The following is a 19872-nucleotide window of genomic DNA, read 5'->3' on the forward strand; positions in this document are numbered from 1 at the left end:
TTTATGCTAAGTGTAGTTGTCCGTTTAATTTATATTGTAGATAACATGGTGTGAGGAGACACACAGAAGTTCATGTTATCAATTCCTTATAAATTATAAATAGTTGCTCACAACCAAGATGGAATGGGGCAAACCATTGGAGTGGTTGTAGTGTAATTAGGTATTAGTTTATCTTGACTAATAAATTACACTAGTACACTATGAGTGTATTGAGCAGGACCATTTGAGGTAGTTTCTTTTTATACTAACTATATAAAAGAACAAAATCTCTATTATTATGGAAGTGTGTACTCTTAATCATGATATAATAAAAAGCACGTATATTTAATATTTATTTCTTTAATTTATCAAAGGGTGTGATTTAGCTCGTTAAACCAATAGGCCCGATAAGTTGGGAAATGGTATTATTTATATGGTGTGTTGTTGATTATAGAATGAAATTGTGTCCTAGTAATCTAGGTTGATGATGTCCTCTTGAGAAGCTCATAAGGATTGTCATGTAAACCTTACAGGTGGACTTAATCCAACATGACGATAAGGTTGAGTGGTACTACTCTTGGAGCTAGATATTAATTAAGTGAGTTGTCAATAACTCATTTAATTAGTGGGCATTCAATATCTTAAACACAGGGAGACTAACACACTCATAATAAGAATGAGCCCATATTATAATATGGGATTGGTGCGGTAGTGCAATAATAACTCTTTAGTGGTATGAGTTATTATTGATGAACTTGAGTCGGGTGTTCGAGGCGAACACGGGAAGCTCAAGCTCATCGGGAGACCAAAACCAATTCCTCCTCTAGGTCCCTATTGTAGACTCTTATATAAAGCCATATATCCACCCAAAGCTTAGCTTCTTAAGGCTCAAGCTAGGGTCGGCCAAGCCTTGCTTGGAGACCAAGCAAGGGGTCGGCCAAGCTAAGCTTAGAGCCCAAGCTAGGGCCAGCCAAGCCTTGCTTGGTACCCAAGAAAGGGGTCATCCACACACAAGAAGAAGTAAGTTTTATTTTTTGTAAAATCTTTCCTTTTATAGAGATCCATAAAAAGAAATAAAAGGGAGTTTTTATTTTGTCAAAAACTTTCCTTTTATGTTGGTTTTAAAAGAGAGTTTTAAATTTTAAATTTTAAAATCTTTCCTTTTATAACTTTTTACAAAGGAATAAAAGAGAGATTTGAAACCTTTCCTTATTTGTAGTTATCTATAATGTGAAAGAAAGATTTTAATTTTTGTTATAAAACTTTCCTTTTTTGAAACCATGTTTTATTTAAATCTTATCTTTTATAGATATCCATAAAAGGATTTAAAAGAGAGAGATTTTAATTTATAAAACATTCCTTTTATAACTATCCACAAAAGAGATTTTAAAAGAGAGATTTTAATTTTTTTTGTTTAAAATCTTTCCTTGCTTGGAGAACAAGCTTGTGTCCGGCCATGATATGATAAGAAAGGAAGTTTTATTTTTTATTACAAAACTTTTCTTTTTTGCCAAGTCCAAGGAATATAAAAGAGAAGGAGGGGGTGCCTCACCCAATAAGACATCTTCTATTCCTCTCTATTCTTCCTTGGTGGTCGACCCTTGCTCTTTCTCTTCTCTCCTTTTGTTTTCTCTCTTAAAGGTCGGCGGTATCAATTGGTGGTGATCTCTTGGTGGCTGGTTGCTTGAAGGAGAAGAAGAAGAGAAGGAAGTTCTCTTGTCTAGCATCCCTTGAAGGATAGTTGGTGGTCGGATCTTGGAAGCTTTGGAAGAAGCTTGGGTGGACTACCTCTTGGAAGATCGTCACTCACACGACGTTCAAGAGAAGGAGAGGAATACAATAGAAGATCAAGAGGTCTATAAGCTACGAAAGGTATAACTAATTATTAGTTTCCACATCATGACTAGTTCATCCTTTTGTATAGATCTTGTAAAACCAAACACAAGAGGTTATCGGTTTTAAGTTATCATTTTTGTTATCAATTTTATTTTTCGATTTCATGTTTCGATAATGTGTTTCTAATGAGGTCTCTATAGTTAAATCTAGTTTACTGTAAGAAGTTAAATATCCAATTTCTCTGTGAGGCTTTGTCTAGGAAGTGGTGGATGATCCCATACCCAAGAAGGCCTAGTGCCTCACCATGTTTAACCTGGAAGCTGATCTTAGAAATAGATATTTGATAACTTCTGTAATATGGTTTAACTTAGGAAGATCACATCGGTTGAACTTGGGGTAAGAATGTTAAGTTTCGTTCCCAATCCAAGTTTAACTTCTAAAGGAAAATTTGGATTAATAATGTTAGGCATCGTTTGCAATCCAAATGTAACTTTAGTAGAGCACATGAGTAGCTAGGATAGTTCTATACTTGTATAAATTTTTATACAGGGGAACTAGGACGGTATTCTGAGTAGCAACCAACAATTGGTATCATAGCTAGGTTTTAACTTCTGTGTGTTTGGTTTTAGTTTAATTATGCACATGTCATACATATTTTAGGCAGGATAATAGTAGAATGTGCAAATAGATTAACTCTGTGGTTGCAAGCTCCAACTATTATGGCCTATTGTGATTGTGTGTGATTGGACCCTCAGACATGTCGAGGCCATTTTATGTGTGTGCATGATTGTATGTATTAAATACAGTAAGAGCTGTATTAGTTTTAGGATTTTACATTATTGTTCGATCTAGACTCTATGTACATTCCTTTGTGAAATATAGGATCGATATATGTAAAAAAAAAAAAATTACCACGGATCATATCCTTGCGAGGCATGGTACTATTTGAGCACCAGAAGCGCAGCGGAAAAAGTGGCAAGATAGATGCGACGACTAGACCTGATTGCGGTGGCTAAAGATGGCAGCAGCTAGGGTTGGCAGCACACGGAGGACAGTGATGGAAAAATGTCATAATAGTTGGAAAATTATTTTTCCATATTTATTATCTTTATTTGTTGTGATGTGTGTGTGTGCATGATAAAATCCTCATCTTAAATAACTAAGTGGGAGAGAGATTTATAACTAAATTTCACGGTCTCCATTACTGGTTTGTAAGTAATGCAACAAACTTGTGCGTTGGCTCTGAGTGCCTCCCTCCACATCGGATGAGTTTGTTTGTGAATCACTATATCAAATTTCCTTTATGGATGGTTATAGGAAATTATTTAGGAGTGTGTGATCTTCTCCAACTGAAGGGGCACAATCATATTTAATGGACTAAGTATCAAGTAATGGTATACACTTAGGCGCATTTAATAGTATCCTCCCCATCGGAGTCACTGCTATTATTTGTGTGACCAAACGAATACCAACTATTAATTTTATTTATCATAAAGTTAGGATGACAAGAATAAAATTAATGGGTAAAATCTCCTCTTACAAATGTTTGAATTTGTATACGTCCACACTAACGTGGCATACAAAATTCACGGTGCTTTGAGGTGTTGGTAAATTTAAATAATATTATTTCAGAACTCAATATTATTCTAAATTCTAAAGTCTTGACCAAAACTTATTTTGTGATTCTTAGGATGACTTTCAACCCACTGGCTATTATTCTGAAAGAGAACAAACTTACTTGTCCCAATTACATAGATTGGAAAAGAAACCTGGACATTATCCTAACTGCTGAAGGCTATAAGTTTGTACTGTTAGAGGTCTGCCCTGATGTGCCTAATAGTGATTCTAGTGAAGAGGAGATTGAGTATCATAAGAAATGGATAAAGGCAGATGAGATGGTGTAGTGTTACATTTTGGCTTCAATGTCAAATGTGCTGCAACATCAGCATCAGGACATGCCAACTGCCTATAACATGATGAGCAATCTCAAGGAACTCTTCGAACACCAGAATCGGGCTGTTAGGCAAGAGGCAATGAGAAACTTAATGACAGCCACCATGAAAGAGGGGACACCCGTAAGGGATCATATCCTCAAGATAATGGCTTACTTGCACGAGATACAAATCCTTGGAGCTGAAATCAATGGGGAAACCCAGGTCGATATTATTCTCCAAACGCTATCCAAAAGTTTTGAGCAGTTCCGCCTGACTACAATATGAATAAAAGGATTTATTCATTGCCAGAACTATTGACAAAACTTCAGGCAGCAGAAGGCATATTTCATCATAATTATCAAATTCACTTTGCTGAAAATGTTTCTACTTCTAAGTCGAAAGGCAAGAAGAAGAATAAGAAACAAGATGGCTCGGTAAAGAAAGTGAATCAATCTCTAGGTACTGGACTAAAAGCAGGAGTGAAGAAGCCGAAGGGCAAATGCTTCATTTGCAAGCAGTCTGGACATTGGAAGGCGGACTGTCCTCATAGGCAAGAGAACAATAAAGGTATATCTTATTCTCTAGTAGTTGAAATATGTTTAGCGGTCACTACAAGAAAAAAGCCTAACAACAACGGTTTTTCACCGTTGTCGTAGCCTCTTTCGGACTGTTGTTAAAGGCCATGTTGTTAAAAGGGGTGCCCAAAGACAACAGTTTTTAACCGTTGTCTTTGAAGGCAAAGACAACAGTTTTACAATGGTGAAAAACCGTTGTCTTTTCCTTCAAAGACAACAGTTTTTCACCGTTGTCTTTGAGCGTCTTCCTTTAATAACAGGGTCTTTAACAACAGTTTTAAACTATCTACGACAACGGTGAAAAACCGTTGTCTTTTTTAGATAAAAAATATAAAAAATTAATACACAATTTTCCAATATTATAAATCATTCAAAATACTAAATTTCAAAATAAAATTTAATATACAATTTTCTAACACTCAAAAATAATATCTATAACATTCTGAAGAAATTTCATAAGCAACCAACAAAATTTCATAAGCAACCAACAAAATGATAACACTATTAAAACAAAGGTAGAACACTATAACACGAGATTTTCTAATCTGTTTTGACTGTTGAACTTTTGCTCCTAATATGTTTCAAGGACCGCAGCGCTGCTACGGTGCTCTTCATGTATAAGCTCTGCATATATTTAATCTTCTCCAACTCCGGAACCCTCCCACCTAATTGTGCCGGCTTTGGCACTCCATTTTGTCCGTCGCATTCTGCTGAAATTGACAGGTTGTTGCTAGGGAAAAGGTGGTCGAGCATAGCCACACACTCCTTCACGAGTTTGTATAGGGGATCAGTTGTAAAGAATGGCTGCTGCAGCACCTTTTCGATGAAGGGCTGCCTGATAAGTGCTCCTGTTCTCTTGTCATACTTCTTCAGTATTTTCACTATACCTGAATTCATCACAACAAGAATAATAAACCATCTAAATGAGTGCACAAATTTAAAAAAAAAAAAAAGAACCAGAAGAAAGGACAGAACAGTTAATCAATAACACTCAGATAATTGTAAACTATAATTAGGCTCTGATCATGACTATGCTAACATGAGTTTCCTTGTTAACAAATTGAGAAATAATGGTTTGGAGATATTAACAAACAAGACATGTAATATCTAAAACAAATGGGAGAGTTTGATACCTAAATAAAATCAACCTTGTTCAGTCAATGTAAAATCAGTTAAACTGCATTGGTAGTAGGCAAATAACATAAAATTTTCTGTTGTGGAAGTTATAATGAGAGTGGATTGATTGTTTCACCAATGACAAGAGAAATATTACTGTGTGATTTGAAGAAGAAATCCAAACATCTATTCTGCTGAATGCTAATTTATCATAACCTAGCAAAACAAATTTACCAAGCTACTCCAACGCCCTTCTTAATCAATCTGATCAATTAGTAAGCATGATTGTAGAATAAAACCCATAAATTGCCTCTGAAGCGAAAGTGCTAAGTTTATACTGGACTGAATGTAATTCATACACCATATGGATTGTTTGCAATGAAAATTACAAGCTCCAAAAAAAAAACAAAGGTTTGGAACATAAAGGGATATCAATCCATCACAACTTAGATTGTTTGGAGGAAAATTTGGATTAATAATGTTAAGCATCATTTCCAATCCAAATTTAACTTTAGTAGAGCACATGGGTAGCTAGGATAGTTCTATGCTTGTACAAATTTTTTTATAGGAGAACTAGGACGGTATTCCGAGTAGCAACCAACACTTTGCTCATTGGTGTTAACCATCTTCTCGCTTAAATCCCAGAGCTTTGTTGCTAGTTCTTCATACTTGGCATGGTTACTCGTATCCTCCTCATTGCAATCGCCGAAGTACTTGCCAGTCACACCCTTGAGGTTAAATGTAATCCTTCAGGTCAACTCCATTATAGCCAGTGCACTCAGTAAGTTTCTTGCTCTACAAATTAAAGAGAGTTTAGTTCTTGACACAATATAGTTATGACATAGATCTATCTCAAATAGTTATCTTACCCAAGGATGGCTTTTTGCATCAATGGTGTATCTAGAAACAAAGACAACTGAAGCAGCAACTAGAGAAGGCAAGAATCTGAGGCTTCCATGATCCAGCAAGCTCAACTAGAAAATGTCCTAGAACAAGGAACTAGATGATTGTTATGGTCAACTAGCTGTGATTCAAAAGTATCAAAAGAAATACAATGTAAATCAAACATTTGTATCCATAAATAACAATTATTAATAATAAAAATACACATCACACCTCAACCAATCAAAGAGTAACAAGGAGCAAGTCCAACATAATTTTAAGCATCAATATGAACTTGTGGAGTACATATTGTTTGAAGGAATGTTTAATGAGTTAAAAATATAAGCATTTTGAAGACATAATTTACCAAAGAAAACTTGAAACATAAAAATCTATGGTACCTTTAGTAGAATATTCTTCATCAAATATTGTCTTTCCAATCCTAGCCAAAGCCTCCTCTTCAAAGTGCTCTCATCCTTCCACTAAAATACTTAGATACTTGTAAATATTACTTTATATCATCAGTTTCATGTTTTCCAATTCATCTTGAGAAAAATTATTTTCATCCATAAACTTAGCTTCTTCAAATGATCAAGCAATTAAAAAAAATTAAATGACCATCAATGATTTTAGGATTTCTCGAGAGTAGACTTTTCTAAGACACTAGAGTGCTAGCAGTAGCAGAATCATTGCAAAAGTAATCAAGCAGAAGTTAGAAAAACATAGAGCAAATTAAATAAGCTACTATTTTTTTGCATTTAAAAGATTGAAATGATTAATTCCTAAAATATATGTTGCTTCATTAAGATTTACACGCTTGATCAATGTTAAAAAAATATTTGTATTCCTATAAGAGTAGTTGCTTAAATGAAAGACATTCCTATTTTGAAGATTCCATATACTCTTCAGATGGATGCAGGATTAGAATTGAACATAGAAACTTTATTGAAATTTGTTAATTAGAAATTATACAAAAGCCTAATTAAGTTATATTGAGTCATAATTATTACTAATCTTATTAAAGATCGATTTATACAGAGGTATCTGGAACATACATCTTCTGGCAGTGGAGTTCACGGAAGGTGAGTAATTGCTTCCTCGGTGGAGACGGCGAGTAGCGATGGCAAGGGAGAGGAGAGGCGGAGAGGCTTAGAGTTAGAGGAGCGGAGCATGCCACGGCAAGGAGCGGCATCATGGCAAAACGAAGGAAGGCAAAGGTAGATCAGTTTAATCGTGAGAGGAGTTTCATCAGCGTTGAGGCCAAGAAGTCAAAGAACGTGAGAGGAATCATAGGGAAGGGTTGAACACCTCATCGTCGAGTTGAGGGAGTCGAACGCCTCACCATCGATTTGCCGAAGAAGCGCCGAGGCCGATGGAGGTGAGTCTTTGACGAAGGAAGGGAGGGGTTTTGGCCATCGGGACTTTGTGAAATATTTAGGTTTAAGAAAATTAATATTTTAACCAAAATATCTGTTGTCTTGAACAAAAAAGTTGAAAAAGACAATGATTGGAAAAACCGTTATCTTAGCCCTTGTAACAACAATTAAACACAATAGTTTTAAAAATCTATTGTCGTAGCCCCTCAAATTAACGCTAAAAGACAACGGTTTTTCAAAACCCGTTGTCTTTGTAAAAAAAAACTCAAAAAGACAACCGTTTTTGTTAAGACAATTGTTAAAGGCTCTAAAGCAATAATTTTTCCTCAAACCTGTTGTCTTTTAACTGTTGTTGATTGCAGATTTTCTTATAGTGACATTTAGTAAATGAGTTTAAGACTATTCAAACATATAATATGCACTTAAATGGTGAATCTATATTTATCAAATAAATAGTAAAAAGTCATAAGGTGATTGCCTTAGGATATTCCTTAAAATCTAACATGAACTTCTCTTGTCTTTCCTCATGATTGATTGAAAATTTTCCAATCGGGACGAAGGGGGCCTTCACGAGATGAGTCTGTTGCACCTTAACACTTTTTGTGGCCATCTCAACAAAAATGAATTCTATTTTAAGATTTTTGGAAAATCTTACTAGAGATAGAAGAGTAATCTGAATTGAAATTATGAATCAAATCAAACTTATCTGTTGAGTTGACCTGAGTTGATAATCTCAGGTTGCCAAGCAGGGAAGGAAGAGCTGCTTAGAATGGCTGAGTTGGTTGAAAACTAGGCTCCCTTATATGCTAGAGTATAGACTCTTGAGTGCAGAGTCTGAGTGCAGACGCCTAACTACAGAGTCCGAGTGCAGACGCCTAACTACAGAGTCCGAGTTGCAAACTCTTGACTCCAAAATGCAAACTCCTGATTGCAGAGCCCGAGTTGCAGATTCCCAACAATAGACTCCAGACTCTCGAGTGTAGACTCCCGAGTCCCGAGTACAAATTCCCGACTATAGAGTCTAAGTTGCAGACTCTCGACTTTAGAGTGCAAACTCCTAACTAGAGAGCCCGAGTTGAATAAAAGAAGATGTTGAGGTATGCTTTCAAGCAGTTTTATTAAAATAGATTCCTCCTCCTCTGGCTGTGCTTTGAAGTTATGATGGGCATCCATTTTCCAAGATACAATGATAAAACTATGTACACAACCAAGCACTATTATTCGTGGCAAACTGAGAAAGTACTCAATTATCATCATGAGCAAACCACCGAGCGGAAATGCACCGTGGAGAGAAGATTTGGAAGGAATGACGGTGGAGGAAAATCTTTGCTATTGGCTCTGCTCCTTTTGCTCTTGGTCACAACCTCCTTATATAGGAACTTAGACCCTTGCAGTATTCAATGGTCGAATTAAAGTCATTTACTGCCCATCAATCCATCCAGATTAATTTGCTGGAGGTTACAGATTCTGTAGGATCATAGGCACGTGAAAGGGGGTGAATCACATGTATTTTAAAAACATATTTTTTTTATATTTTTTAAAAACAAAGTGTGCAACGAAATAAAATAAACTAAGTAAGAAAATAACATATGTTCAATTTTACTTTGTTCAGAGTCTTCGACGTTTCCTACTCCAAGCCCCAGATGCTTTAGATCATTCCAATGAGTAATTCACTAATCAATCGTTTCTTTACAAAATATGAATTGGTGACAAAACTACCAACTTTAGAATAAAAAGTACAATAAAACAAGAGTAATAGTAAGCGGCGCAACTACACGTTACCAAAGTCTACGTTGGTTTGAACACATAGCGGTGTCATGTCATTCTTGTGTCGTTGAGGCTTGAAATACAGCAGCACAGCAAAGTCAGAGTAGTGGAATAGTTGTAGGAACACATATCAGGGATGTGTTTTATTGCACTGTTTGACAGCTTCTTTTATAGATGATCCGAGGCACCTCCTTCCCTTGGAGGCGCCTCCAGTTGATCTGATCTTCACCTAAGACAGTGGCTCTTATCCGCGTGGAGGCGCCTCCTTCTTACTGAAGGCACCTCAGTTCACCGAGGCTCTATCCTTCGTGGCCACAATCCTTATTCACGCAGGGAGACACCTTCTTCCTAGAGCTGTCAGACGGGTCAACCCGTGGCGGGGCGGGTCGGCCCATGGCGGGCTAACCATTTGGCGGGGCGGGGCGGGCCAACCCGCCAACTTGGCGGGTTGGGAAATTTCCAACCCAACCCATTCTAAGGCGGGTTGCGGGTTTGGCGGGCCAACCCGCGGGCCCATCAAAAATTTTTAAAAAAAATAAAAAATATTTTATATCTTCAACCTTTTACTTCGGAAAAGTTTTCTACAATTAAATGTATACATAAACATGTATTTTAAATATAAATGAATACAAACGAGTACTTATGTTGGATGAAAAGTACTATTTTTATTTCAAAATTATAACAAAGAAAGATAATAAATTGACTTAAAACTTAGTTTACATGTGTTTTTCAACCCGCGGGCCAACCCAAGCCCAAGCGGGCCGACCCGCGCGGGTCGCAGGCCTAGGCGGGTCGGCCCACGGCGGACTTGGGTTGATAAAATTCCAACCCAACCCGCTTAAATTGTTTGGCGGGGCGGGCCAACCCGACGGGCCCAACCCAAATTGACGGCTCTACTTCTTCCTCCTAAGGCGCCTCCATCACTGAGGCTCCTCTGTTGCTCCAACGTAGAGGCTTCGGCCAACTGCTTCGAGGTACTCCAAACCAAACCAAGGCACCTTGAGTGAACAATATCTGAGGCACATCAGGTGAAAAGTATCTTAGGCTTATTTTATTTCTAACTCCTGCAAAGATATATTAGCACACAGAGAACTATATAATAGAACCTACAAAATAGAATTAACACAATTATAAGTATTATTAATTAGATCATGTCCTCTTGACCAAGACAAGTCTTGGTCTCAACTTAGACTTCCAAAATGGATCTAAATTGGACCAGCGCCTAAAGTCCCTACCGAGACTTGTCCTCACTGGATTTCTCCTTCAGTTTCTTACCTGACCTTACCTGCTAAACATCTAGTTCTTCAGACTTATTTGGACTTTATCTGGTCACCTTCCTGCAACACCAAATTAGTACAATAAATATAAAATATTAAGGTAAAACAGTATTAAGAATTCGCTAGTCTAGTCAATTGATCGACCGAAAATCAGTCGGCCAATACAAGTCAATTTGGTTCAATACAATATAAGTCCTAGATTTGCACCCCCTTACATATACATGCATAAGAGAAAGTCTCTCCCCATTTATTTGTTCACATTATTAATGCATGTACAACAATATAAAACAACCATAGTGCTTTGAAACTTTCAATATGGGACTAAACTCATACACAAAAGAGTCTCCTTCATCCTTTTCCATTCACATATATCTCCTTCATCCTTTTCCATTCACATATATCTAACAATTATGAAGAGCAATCCTTTGGAATACTTAATTGCTTGAGTATTCTATAACATCCACCTATGTGAATATAGGAGATGGTGACGTCTCTAGTGTGATATGGCTAACTACATAAATATTCATGAAAAATCAAGGTAGTAAAACACAAGGCTAATCTACATGCCACCAATATAAATACCAAGGATAAGGAAAGTCTATGTATAAGATCACTTTGGTTAATCGAATAAGGTCGTTGGTTCAAAATTAAAATATCAGTCACCTTAGTTAGCATTTGAGAGATCTTCATCATGTAAAGGTTTAAATCCATTGAATACCTTTATTTATGTATAAGGTTTATCACTTGATAATTGAAAGTTTTCAAAATTTTATTTTTATGAAAATAATTGAGGATTGTTGATGATTTCTATTAAATGGAAAAGAAAAAAAGAAATAAGGAACTTGAATAATTATGTATGTTCAATTGTGTCCCTCCACTTATTGGTGTCTTTTGATATTTGAATGAAAAATTATGATCCAAAAGATGTCTTTTCATCGGCAATATTTCAAACACCATAAAACATCATTCTACGAACAATCGAACAATCTTCATAACAAAAACCTTTACTCTCGAAGTTATTTGCTTTTCAAAGTGTTATTTGTATATTGTTATACTTCAGCAACAACATATAAACATTCAATCGTCGAGTTTGAATAAATTCAAGATATTCAGGGTTATTTTCAATCATACACGTTGGAAACAATATTATTAAGAAATTCATTATATCCTAGAAAAACATTTGCTTAATTAGTTCAAGTGCATCGTGATGGGAGCAAATGATTTCTTAAAGAAAGCAAATGTACGTATTTTAGAATTATTCTCTAATTTATCGAAAGATTTATAGAATTCTGTAAAAACGGCAATCCCTGACCAGAGCAAAATTGAAGAAGTAAAATTTTACCACAATCGACACCGACAATAATAATTTCCCGATATAAATAAAATCGATCAGATTTTCCATCAACAAAAACTAATACGCTTGCTTAATGCCACTGCTAAAAGGGAAAGTCAGTCGACCGGACCATGTCTTAACCAGCATGCATCATGCATACTAATTGCTTCTGAACGCGATCTCTCAAGAAGTTGTCTTAATCAACTTAACTAATGGAATTTTATAAATCATATATTTGTTAGGATGGACATCAAAGCCGGCCCTCAATTCAATCCAAAAGAAAATACGTACTTTTTCAATACCAGTAGGTTATTACGGATCAATTTTCTTTAATAAACAATTGATCTAAGAATAAGAACGTTGATTGATAGACCGTTCGTTGTTAGGACTTCTGATTATCCAGGATTAGCCGATCTAAAATGCCAATTAAAAAATGGACAGTAAAAAAAATCACTTTTTTCCCCCCTAAAGAACGAGAATTTTACAAAGGTTCAATATTGCCGAATCGAGGGGTTAAAGGCAGCAGAGGGATGAAGATGAGCACGGAAACCAAAGGGGCTGCGATGCCTCCGCTCTGGGGAGGACGCGAGCGGCTGCGAATGGGGAGGAAGAAAGAAATGACGATTGCACGGCGGCGGCGGACTGGCGGGGGAAACGTGGGACCCTATTCGGCTTAAAAAGCAAGCGGGCGCAACCATCGTGGGGGTGGGCCCGTGGCTGCTAAGCAGAATCCTGAATTCTGGCGTGAAACAGACAGCCCAACTAAAAATTTCCCAACCTCTTGAACTCTCTCTCTCTCTCTATTTACATCCTAATGCGTCATTGTCAAATTAATTCGGATTATATCGTTAAACTATTTTAATTTAAATCTTTACCCTCGGCGATTAGACTAAATATCTGTAGATGGAGTTGAGACATAACAGTTTGAATAATCCACATGGAATATTTTTCTAACTTCACGAGGGGTTCATATTAATTAATAAACAAGATTGAGTGAGCAACCCTTTCACTGACTTCTATCGTTTTTCTATTTAAAATGATGAAAAAATAGAAGAAGAAGAAGAAAACGACAAACTGTAGTTATACCAACTTGCCCTTGCTAACGAATTTTCTACTAGCCATGCCACGTGGTGGTTCCATCGAACCATGGAGAACGTACCATTTCAAATAAACTTAAACTAAGTCATATAAAAAAATTAAGTCAAATTTTAAGAACTATATTTCGAGATTTGATTTATTTTAGCGGCATCGAATGCGCTTTAGGGCATCCCTCATGGGGATTAAATTGTTAGTTTAAAAAATAAATCTCTGTTTTTAAACTTATTACCGTTTTGTGGCTTGGATTTTTTATTTAAATAAGAGGCTTGATTTCAAAATCAAAAACCAATGTTTTACTAATTTTTAGTGGGTTTCATTAATATCTAGCTATCGTATTCAACTATATATATATATATATATATATATATATATATATATATATATATATAACAATTTGATATTTTGAACATCCTTATTCTATATGGGTAATATTAAATGACCAGAATCTAACCATCCAGAATACATACATGCATGTGTATGCATGGGTAATTTAGTAATATCACATGCATATATTAATTATATGTATGTACATGCATGCATTATGACTGGGAGATAAAAATTTCTAATGGATCAAATTCTGATCAACAAAATTTATTGATTCTATATATTCATGGACAACTGAATGTAAATCTTTTCAGATGGGTCTAATAATTAACGTATGAAGTGTTATCATAATAAAATCTAGGGTTTGAATCTCGATAAAGAGATAACGCTCAACTTCGATGAGTAGGATGACAACTTGTCCACCATATTAATTACATTAATGGCGAGATCTAAATGCTTTCAGCTTCCATCAACTACCGCAATAATATCTGTATTTTAAAGTGGAAAGATAATTTAATTTATTATCGAGTGGGTTCCTGTAACGTAATACTTGAACTTCTCAAGTTAAAAATAAATTTAAAAAAAAAAAAAAAAATATTACACGGCGTGTGAATATCCGCGAATATTGCTATCCAAGGAAAAGTTTTCATCCGCCAAGAACTCCTCGATCCTTCCGAGCTCCTCCCAGATGATGTCTCTCTCGAAGTCGTTCGAGCTCGGGCTCTTCTGCTGCAAGCTCGAGCAGAGCGGGGGAGATTGATCCGCCGAGTACTGGCCGGCGACGTCCAGCTTGTGCCCCGCCAACTGGCTGTTCTCTTGGTAGTAATCCTCGGCCTGCGGCAGATCCGCCACTGGGGAGCCGCCACCGCCGCCGCCGGAGGAGCTGCAGCACATGTACTCGTCCGGGTCGAAGCAGTTGGTGACGCTGCTGGACTCCGGCGGCGACTTCGTCGGCGTCGAGGTCTTGTAGCTGTTCGGTTGCTTTTTGTACGAAGCGCTCCGCTGGAAGATTCTGCAGATCGTCCACACCTCCTGCAGGGAGATAAATTCCAGTTTAGCGTCAATAATTTTGTGCTAAACACTTGTCGGCATGAAATTAAATGTTAATTAATCTCAACTTGTTGAGAGAAAAGCCAACTTAGGCGAGCTTCTTTTTTCTTTTTTTTTGTCGTCGAGTAAGGCCGGCCGCCTTCAATTATTTAAGTTTAATTCGGCTCAATTCAATTAATACATCGAACGTGGAAGAACAGTTAAAAGTTCGGTGGGTGTTACCATATCAGATCTTGTGATCAAAATTCGGCTGCTCGAACATGTTTTTCTTGTACCTTGACAACGAATGAATCATCATTTTGCACGTGAAAGAATAGTTGGAAGTACAAAGTAGTGGAGTGTTCATTTCCGTCTATCGATAATGGCGCATTACGTTCATTTCTCTAAAATTAAATATTCCTAATTAATGATAAGGAAGCTTACAGCTTCTTGCATGCTAGCGGCGCCGTTCTTGGACGCGGCGGCGGCAGAGGTGCAGCCGGAGTCGGATTTGCCGCCGACAGGAAGGCGGAACTCGTGCATCATCCAGTCGGACTTGGTGCCCTTCCCGGCGTGGCCGCGGTAGTAAACGAGTGACTTCTTGAGGCCGATGCAGTGGCCTGAAGAGTGGATGGGCCGGTCGATTCCGGTGGCCTTCCAGAACCCGCATCCGGTGACCCTGTTTGGCCGGACGCTGTTCCTGTACTTCCTCCCTCGCCGGCAGAAGAAGTACCACTCCTTTTCCCCTGCCGTCGTCATCATCTCTGCACGCCAAAATTTAAGGAAACAAAAAATACAATTAATCATCAGCTAAAAGTTCTCGATCTAATTAATCATACAAATATCGATCGTCAAAAATAATTACTCGGCAAATCCCAAGGCTCGTGCTTGTAGATATCCATCTCCTTGATGATCTCTATACTGAGCCGCTTCTTTTCCACCTTCCGCCGGAGGTAGAACCCGACGAGCTCCTCGTCGGTGGGGTGGAATCTGAATCCTGGAAGCATTCCGTCCTCCTCCTCCTCCTCCTCCTTCACCACCTCGGATATTTGATCCGGCGCCTCGTGATCCTCTGCACTTTCCACCTTCTTCATCTTCCTCTCCTCTTCAATTTCTCCACCTTTATTATAATTTCTCTAATTCCTTCTTCTTTTTCTTTTTTGGCTTTGAAGAAGTGGAAATTAGGGAGATAAAAAAGATAGATCTTTCAGAAGGAAGGTAATTGAAATAAGGAGATGGTAGAGTTGCTTAGCTATGCCCTTCCTTATATACGATTCCTCCCGTGGACTTCTTCATAATCAAGCGACGTAGTGCACAGTTAAATAAACTAAACTAAATGAAAACAACATTACTATAGTGCGGGTCAGTTGGGTGAAACGTCCGGACTTAATGTATGACTTTTGGAGAACATGTAGAAAAAGTATATCGAGATTTGAATATGATGCATTAATACGGTAAATAAGACAGGGTCCTCGGTTAGGATTGAAGTTCATAGTTGGTTGAAGTGGCGATCAAATTTAAGAAGAGGTTAACACTCAGGTTAATAATATCATTTGATTTAATTGAGTGGTCTAGTCAATCAGGTTATTGGGTTGATCGGACCTTGAGTTCCTTAAATCGTCGAAAAAGTCTCGTGCTATATCAGTGACATTCAAAGATGATTCAAGTGTCTCCGCCAAGTACTCTAGCCGATTGGACTAGAGGTCCGATCGAACATACTAGACACATGGTCCGACCGGAATAGACTCTTTACACAAGTATAAAGGTCGAATGTAGGCTGAGTCCTTAAGAGTGACATCTATCCTTTATCTGACCTGATCATGCTAGCAAGCAGGAGCCGATCGAACTACAAATGGGGCTCAGTCAGCCATCGGTCGGCCTATCCATTAAGCATATAGGTGGCCCACATACTCAACGGCTTAATATTCCTTCTTGGTATTTTCTGTGATGTCTATCAAATTAAGAATCAAGAGAATATTCCTTGTGCAGTTTGTGTGAGAAAGCTTCTACACTACGAAACACAGAAATGGTAAACCCATTTTTGAAAAGTTGTCAGAATGATTGAAGGGTTAGTCTTTTTTGGCAATGCTTCGAGATTCATGTACAAAGGAAAAGTAACATTATAAAAGAGGGTCTCCATCCACAGGTGCAGGTACGCAAGATTACACATTCAGAGTCCATTGTTCTTCACTACTATTTTCTTGCATTCATTTTCCTCTCGGACACATGTTTGACTTCAACGTCGGAATGCCTACGCCGGGGACCCCTCCCTGGCCCGGTTGCTAACATTTTCTCCCTCTACTTTTTTTTGGCATGCAGGATTGCACGACATCTTATGTTTCCATTGCGGAGTCTTTTCATAGTCAAGGTCACAGCCACGTGCCCAGTGTTTCATCTCCCCCGATTTTAGACATAATTAAATTTGGCAACATCTGTAAGAATCTTAGCCTGAATCTAAGATGCGAAGATCGAAGAAACTGGACAACTTACTATAGTTACTTTGTCGCAAGAAGATTTTGAGATGCAAATAGCCGCCCAAGCACAGAGATTGGTACAACAGCCAAGTGTCCTTTGCAAAACAACCCCGTTGTATCAATGATGTGTTAGTGCAATATCCCCTGGGTTAAGGTTGATCAGGTTGACTAAGTTTGAGTTGGCTCAAGTTTGGGTCTCGATACTTGGGTTTCGATGTTTAACAATATATAGAGATTGCAGGAGAAATCGTCTGATTGGGGAGATTGTTGATATAATTCCCCTATGGTCTAGGACTGATCAATTAGATGTGAAGAAAAGTCAAGTAGGTCAAAGGTTTGACTGGATACTTGACTAAGAAAGTCCTAACTGGAGGTTAGGCATGTGAAAGACCTAGTGAGTAAAGCTAGGCAGTTGAAAAATCCTGATGAGTGAAGCCAGGTGAAAGACCTAATGAGTGAAGATGGGCAGGTGAAAGTCCCGGTGAGTGAAGCCGGGCAGAAGGAAAGTCCTGGTAAGTGAAACCAGCCATATAGAAATGTTAGGACCAAAAGTAGCTAGAGGGGGGGTGAATAGCTCGTCGCGTTCGCTCGGTGCTCGGCGTTGCTTGTTTCTTCAAAGATATGGCAGCGGAAAATACACAAACAATCACACAACGCTAACACGGTTGGTTTACTTGGTATCCACCTCACAAGAGGTGACTAATCCAAGGATCCACACCAACACACACACCCTCCATTAATAAAACTCTCCTTTATGATAACTACCAAGGGCGGAGAAGCCCTACAAGACTCAATACAAGAAGAGAGGGAAAGGATACAAGAAATACAAGCTTACAAGCTTACAATGAGTATAAACCCTAACCCTAGCTTCTCTTCTTGGTTTTGATCTGCCTCTTGACTTGGAGAACTTCCAAGATCCTTCAAGAACTGGCGATCTGAGCTTTGTGAATGCTGTGGAGGAGCTGGCGAGAGATCTGGAGTGAATCGGTGAAGTAATGCCAAAGGAATCGTGCGCCTGCGGCCTTTATCGACGCTAACGGTCGGATCCCGATCGATTCGAATGTTCCCAATCGATCGGGGAGACTTTGGATCGATCCACGGATCGATCCAGAGCGCCTCTGTGCTCTGGAAAAAATGCCTAGATCGATTCATGAATCGATCCAGCGCTTATCGCGCGAAGCAGCCGCGTCCCAATCGATTCACTGATCGATTGGGACATCTGGATCGATCCACGGATCGATCCAGAGGCTCTCTGTTCGCTAGAAAAGGCCTGGATCGATCCACTGATCGATCCAGTACTTGGTTTTTGCCCAAAACCAAGTCCCAAGCCTACCAAACCAACCTCCAGTCAACCTTGACCTGTTGGTACATCATGCCTAGCATCTGGTCACTCCTTTGACCTGCTAGGACTTCCATCAGATGTCTGGTCAATCCCTTTGACCTATCTGTATTTCCTCGTGCCAAGTATCCAGTCAATCCTTTGACCTACTTGGACTTCCCAACACCAGATGTCCGATCATCCTTGATCCATCTGGATTTTTCCTTGCCTGGCTTCACTCACCAGGACTTTCACCTAGCTTCACTCACTAGGGTTTTCCATCTGCCTAGCTTCACTCACTAGGGCTTTCACCTGGCTTCACTCACCAGGACTTTCACCTAGCTTCACTCACTAGGGTTTTCAATCTGCCTAGCTTCACTCACTAGGACTTTCCTTCTGTCTGGCTTCACTCACCAGGACTTCCATTCTACCTAACATCCCAGTTAGGACTTCCCAGTCAAGTATCCGGTCAACCTTGACCTACTTGACTCTTCTTCAATCAATTTCTTATTGTCAAACATCTAAACTCAAACCAAGACTCAGCTTGGTCAACCAGGTCAACCTTGACCTGAGGGATGTTGCACCAACAGGAAAGTCTTGGTGAGTGAAGTCGGGCAGATAGAAAGTCCTAGTAAGTGAAGCTAGGCAAATGCAAAGACCTAGTGAGTGAAGTCAGGCAGATAGAAAGTCCTAGTAAGTGAAGCTAGGCAAATGCAAAGACCTAGTGAGTACGTGGAAATCCAGGTGGGTCAAGGTTGACCGGACACCTGGTGTTGGGAACTCCAAGTAGGTCAAAGGAGTGACCGGATACTTGGCACAAGGAAATCCAAATGGGTCAAGGGTGATCGGACATCTGGTGGAAGGGAGTCCAAGTGGGTCATGGAGGATCGAACACTTGGCATGAGACGGTAAGTCCAAGTGGGTCAAGGTTGATCGGACATTTGGCACGAGGAGAAAAGTTCAAGTGGGTCAAAGGATTGACCGGACACTTGGTGAAGAAATCCCAGCAGGTCAAGGTTGACTGGATGCTAGGCATGAGGAGTTCCAATAGGTCACGGTTGACCGAATGTTGGAATTGGGTGTTAGAGTGTATACTAAAAGCCTAGCTTTTGGTATGAACATTTATCTAGAAATAAGAATCACATTGGTCAAATGTCTACATTTATGATAAATGTAGTTGCTCAATTAATTTATATTGTAGATAACATGGTGTGTGGTGTCACACACAGAAGATCATGTTATCGGTTCCTTATAAATTATAAACAGTGGCTCACGACCATGATGGAAAGGAACAAACCATTGGAAGGTCGTAGTGTAATTAGGTGTTAGTTTATCTTAACTATATAATTACACTAGTACACTTAGAGTGTATTGAGTAGGACCATTTGAGGTCGTTTCTTTTATACTGACTTTATAAAGAAACAAAGACCTCGGTTATTATGGAAGTGTGTGCTCTTAATCCTAATATAATAACAAGCACATATATTTGATATTTATTTCTTTAATTTATCAATGGGTGAGATTTAGTTCGATGAATCAATAAGCTCGATAAGT

General features: G+C 38.6%; 2 protein-coding genes across 3 annotated transcripts; both read right to left on the bottom strand.

The window, feature by feature from the left end:
- Positions 1-4864: 4864 nt before the first annotated feature.
- Positions 4865-7514, bottom strand: LOC122042368 (SPX domain-containing protein 2-like). Its single transcript, XM_042602448.1, has 4 exons — positions 7359-7514; positions 6310-6414; positions 6039-6168; positions 4865-5211 (listed from the first exon to the last, which is right to left on the bottom strand). Exons 1-4 carry the CDS (start codon positions 7512-7514, stop codon positions 4865-4867), a joined length of 738 nt encoding a protein of 245 aa, XP_042458382.1.
- A 6374-nt stretch (positions 7515-13888) lies between these two features.
- LOC121979854 (transcription factor JUNGBRUNNEN 1-like) lies at positions 13889-15771 on the bottom strand. Of its 2 annotated transcripts, XM_042531841.1 has the most exons (4): positions 15392-15771; positions 14971-15290; positions 14099-14529; positions 13889-13985 (listed from the first exon to the last, which is right to left on the bottom strand). In XM_042531841.1, the coding sequence occupies exons 1-4, from the start codon at positions 15618-15620 to the stop codon at positions 13967-13969; spliced, it is 999 nt and encodes a 332-aa protein (XP_042387775.1). In that variant the 5' UTR covers positions 15621-15771; the 3' UTR covers positions 13889-13966. The 2 variants fall into 2 exon arrangements, with proteins under 2 accessions (XP_042387775.1, XP_042387782.1); XM_042531848.1 differs by lacking the exon at positions 13889-13985 and having other exon boundaries at positions 14003-14529.
- Positions 15772-19872: the final 4101 nt, after the last annotated feature.

This window comes from Zingiber officinale, chromosome 1B (genome assembly GCF_018446385.1).
Source record: "Zingiber officinale cultivar Zhangliang chromosome 1B, Zo_v1.1, whole genome shotgun sequence".
Classification (NCBI taxonomy): Eukaryota; Viridiplantae; Streptophyta; class Magnoliopsida; order Zingiberales; family Zingiberaceae; genus Zingiber; species Zingiber officinale.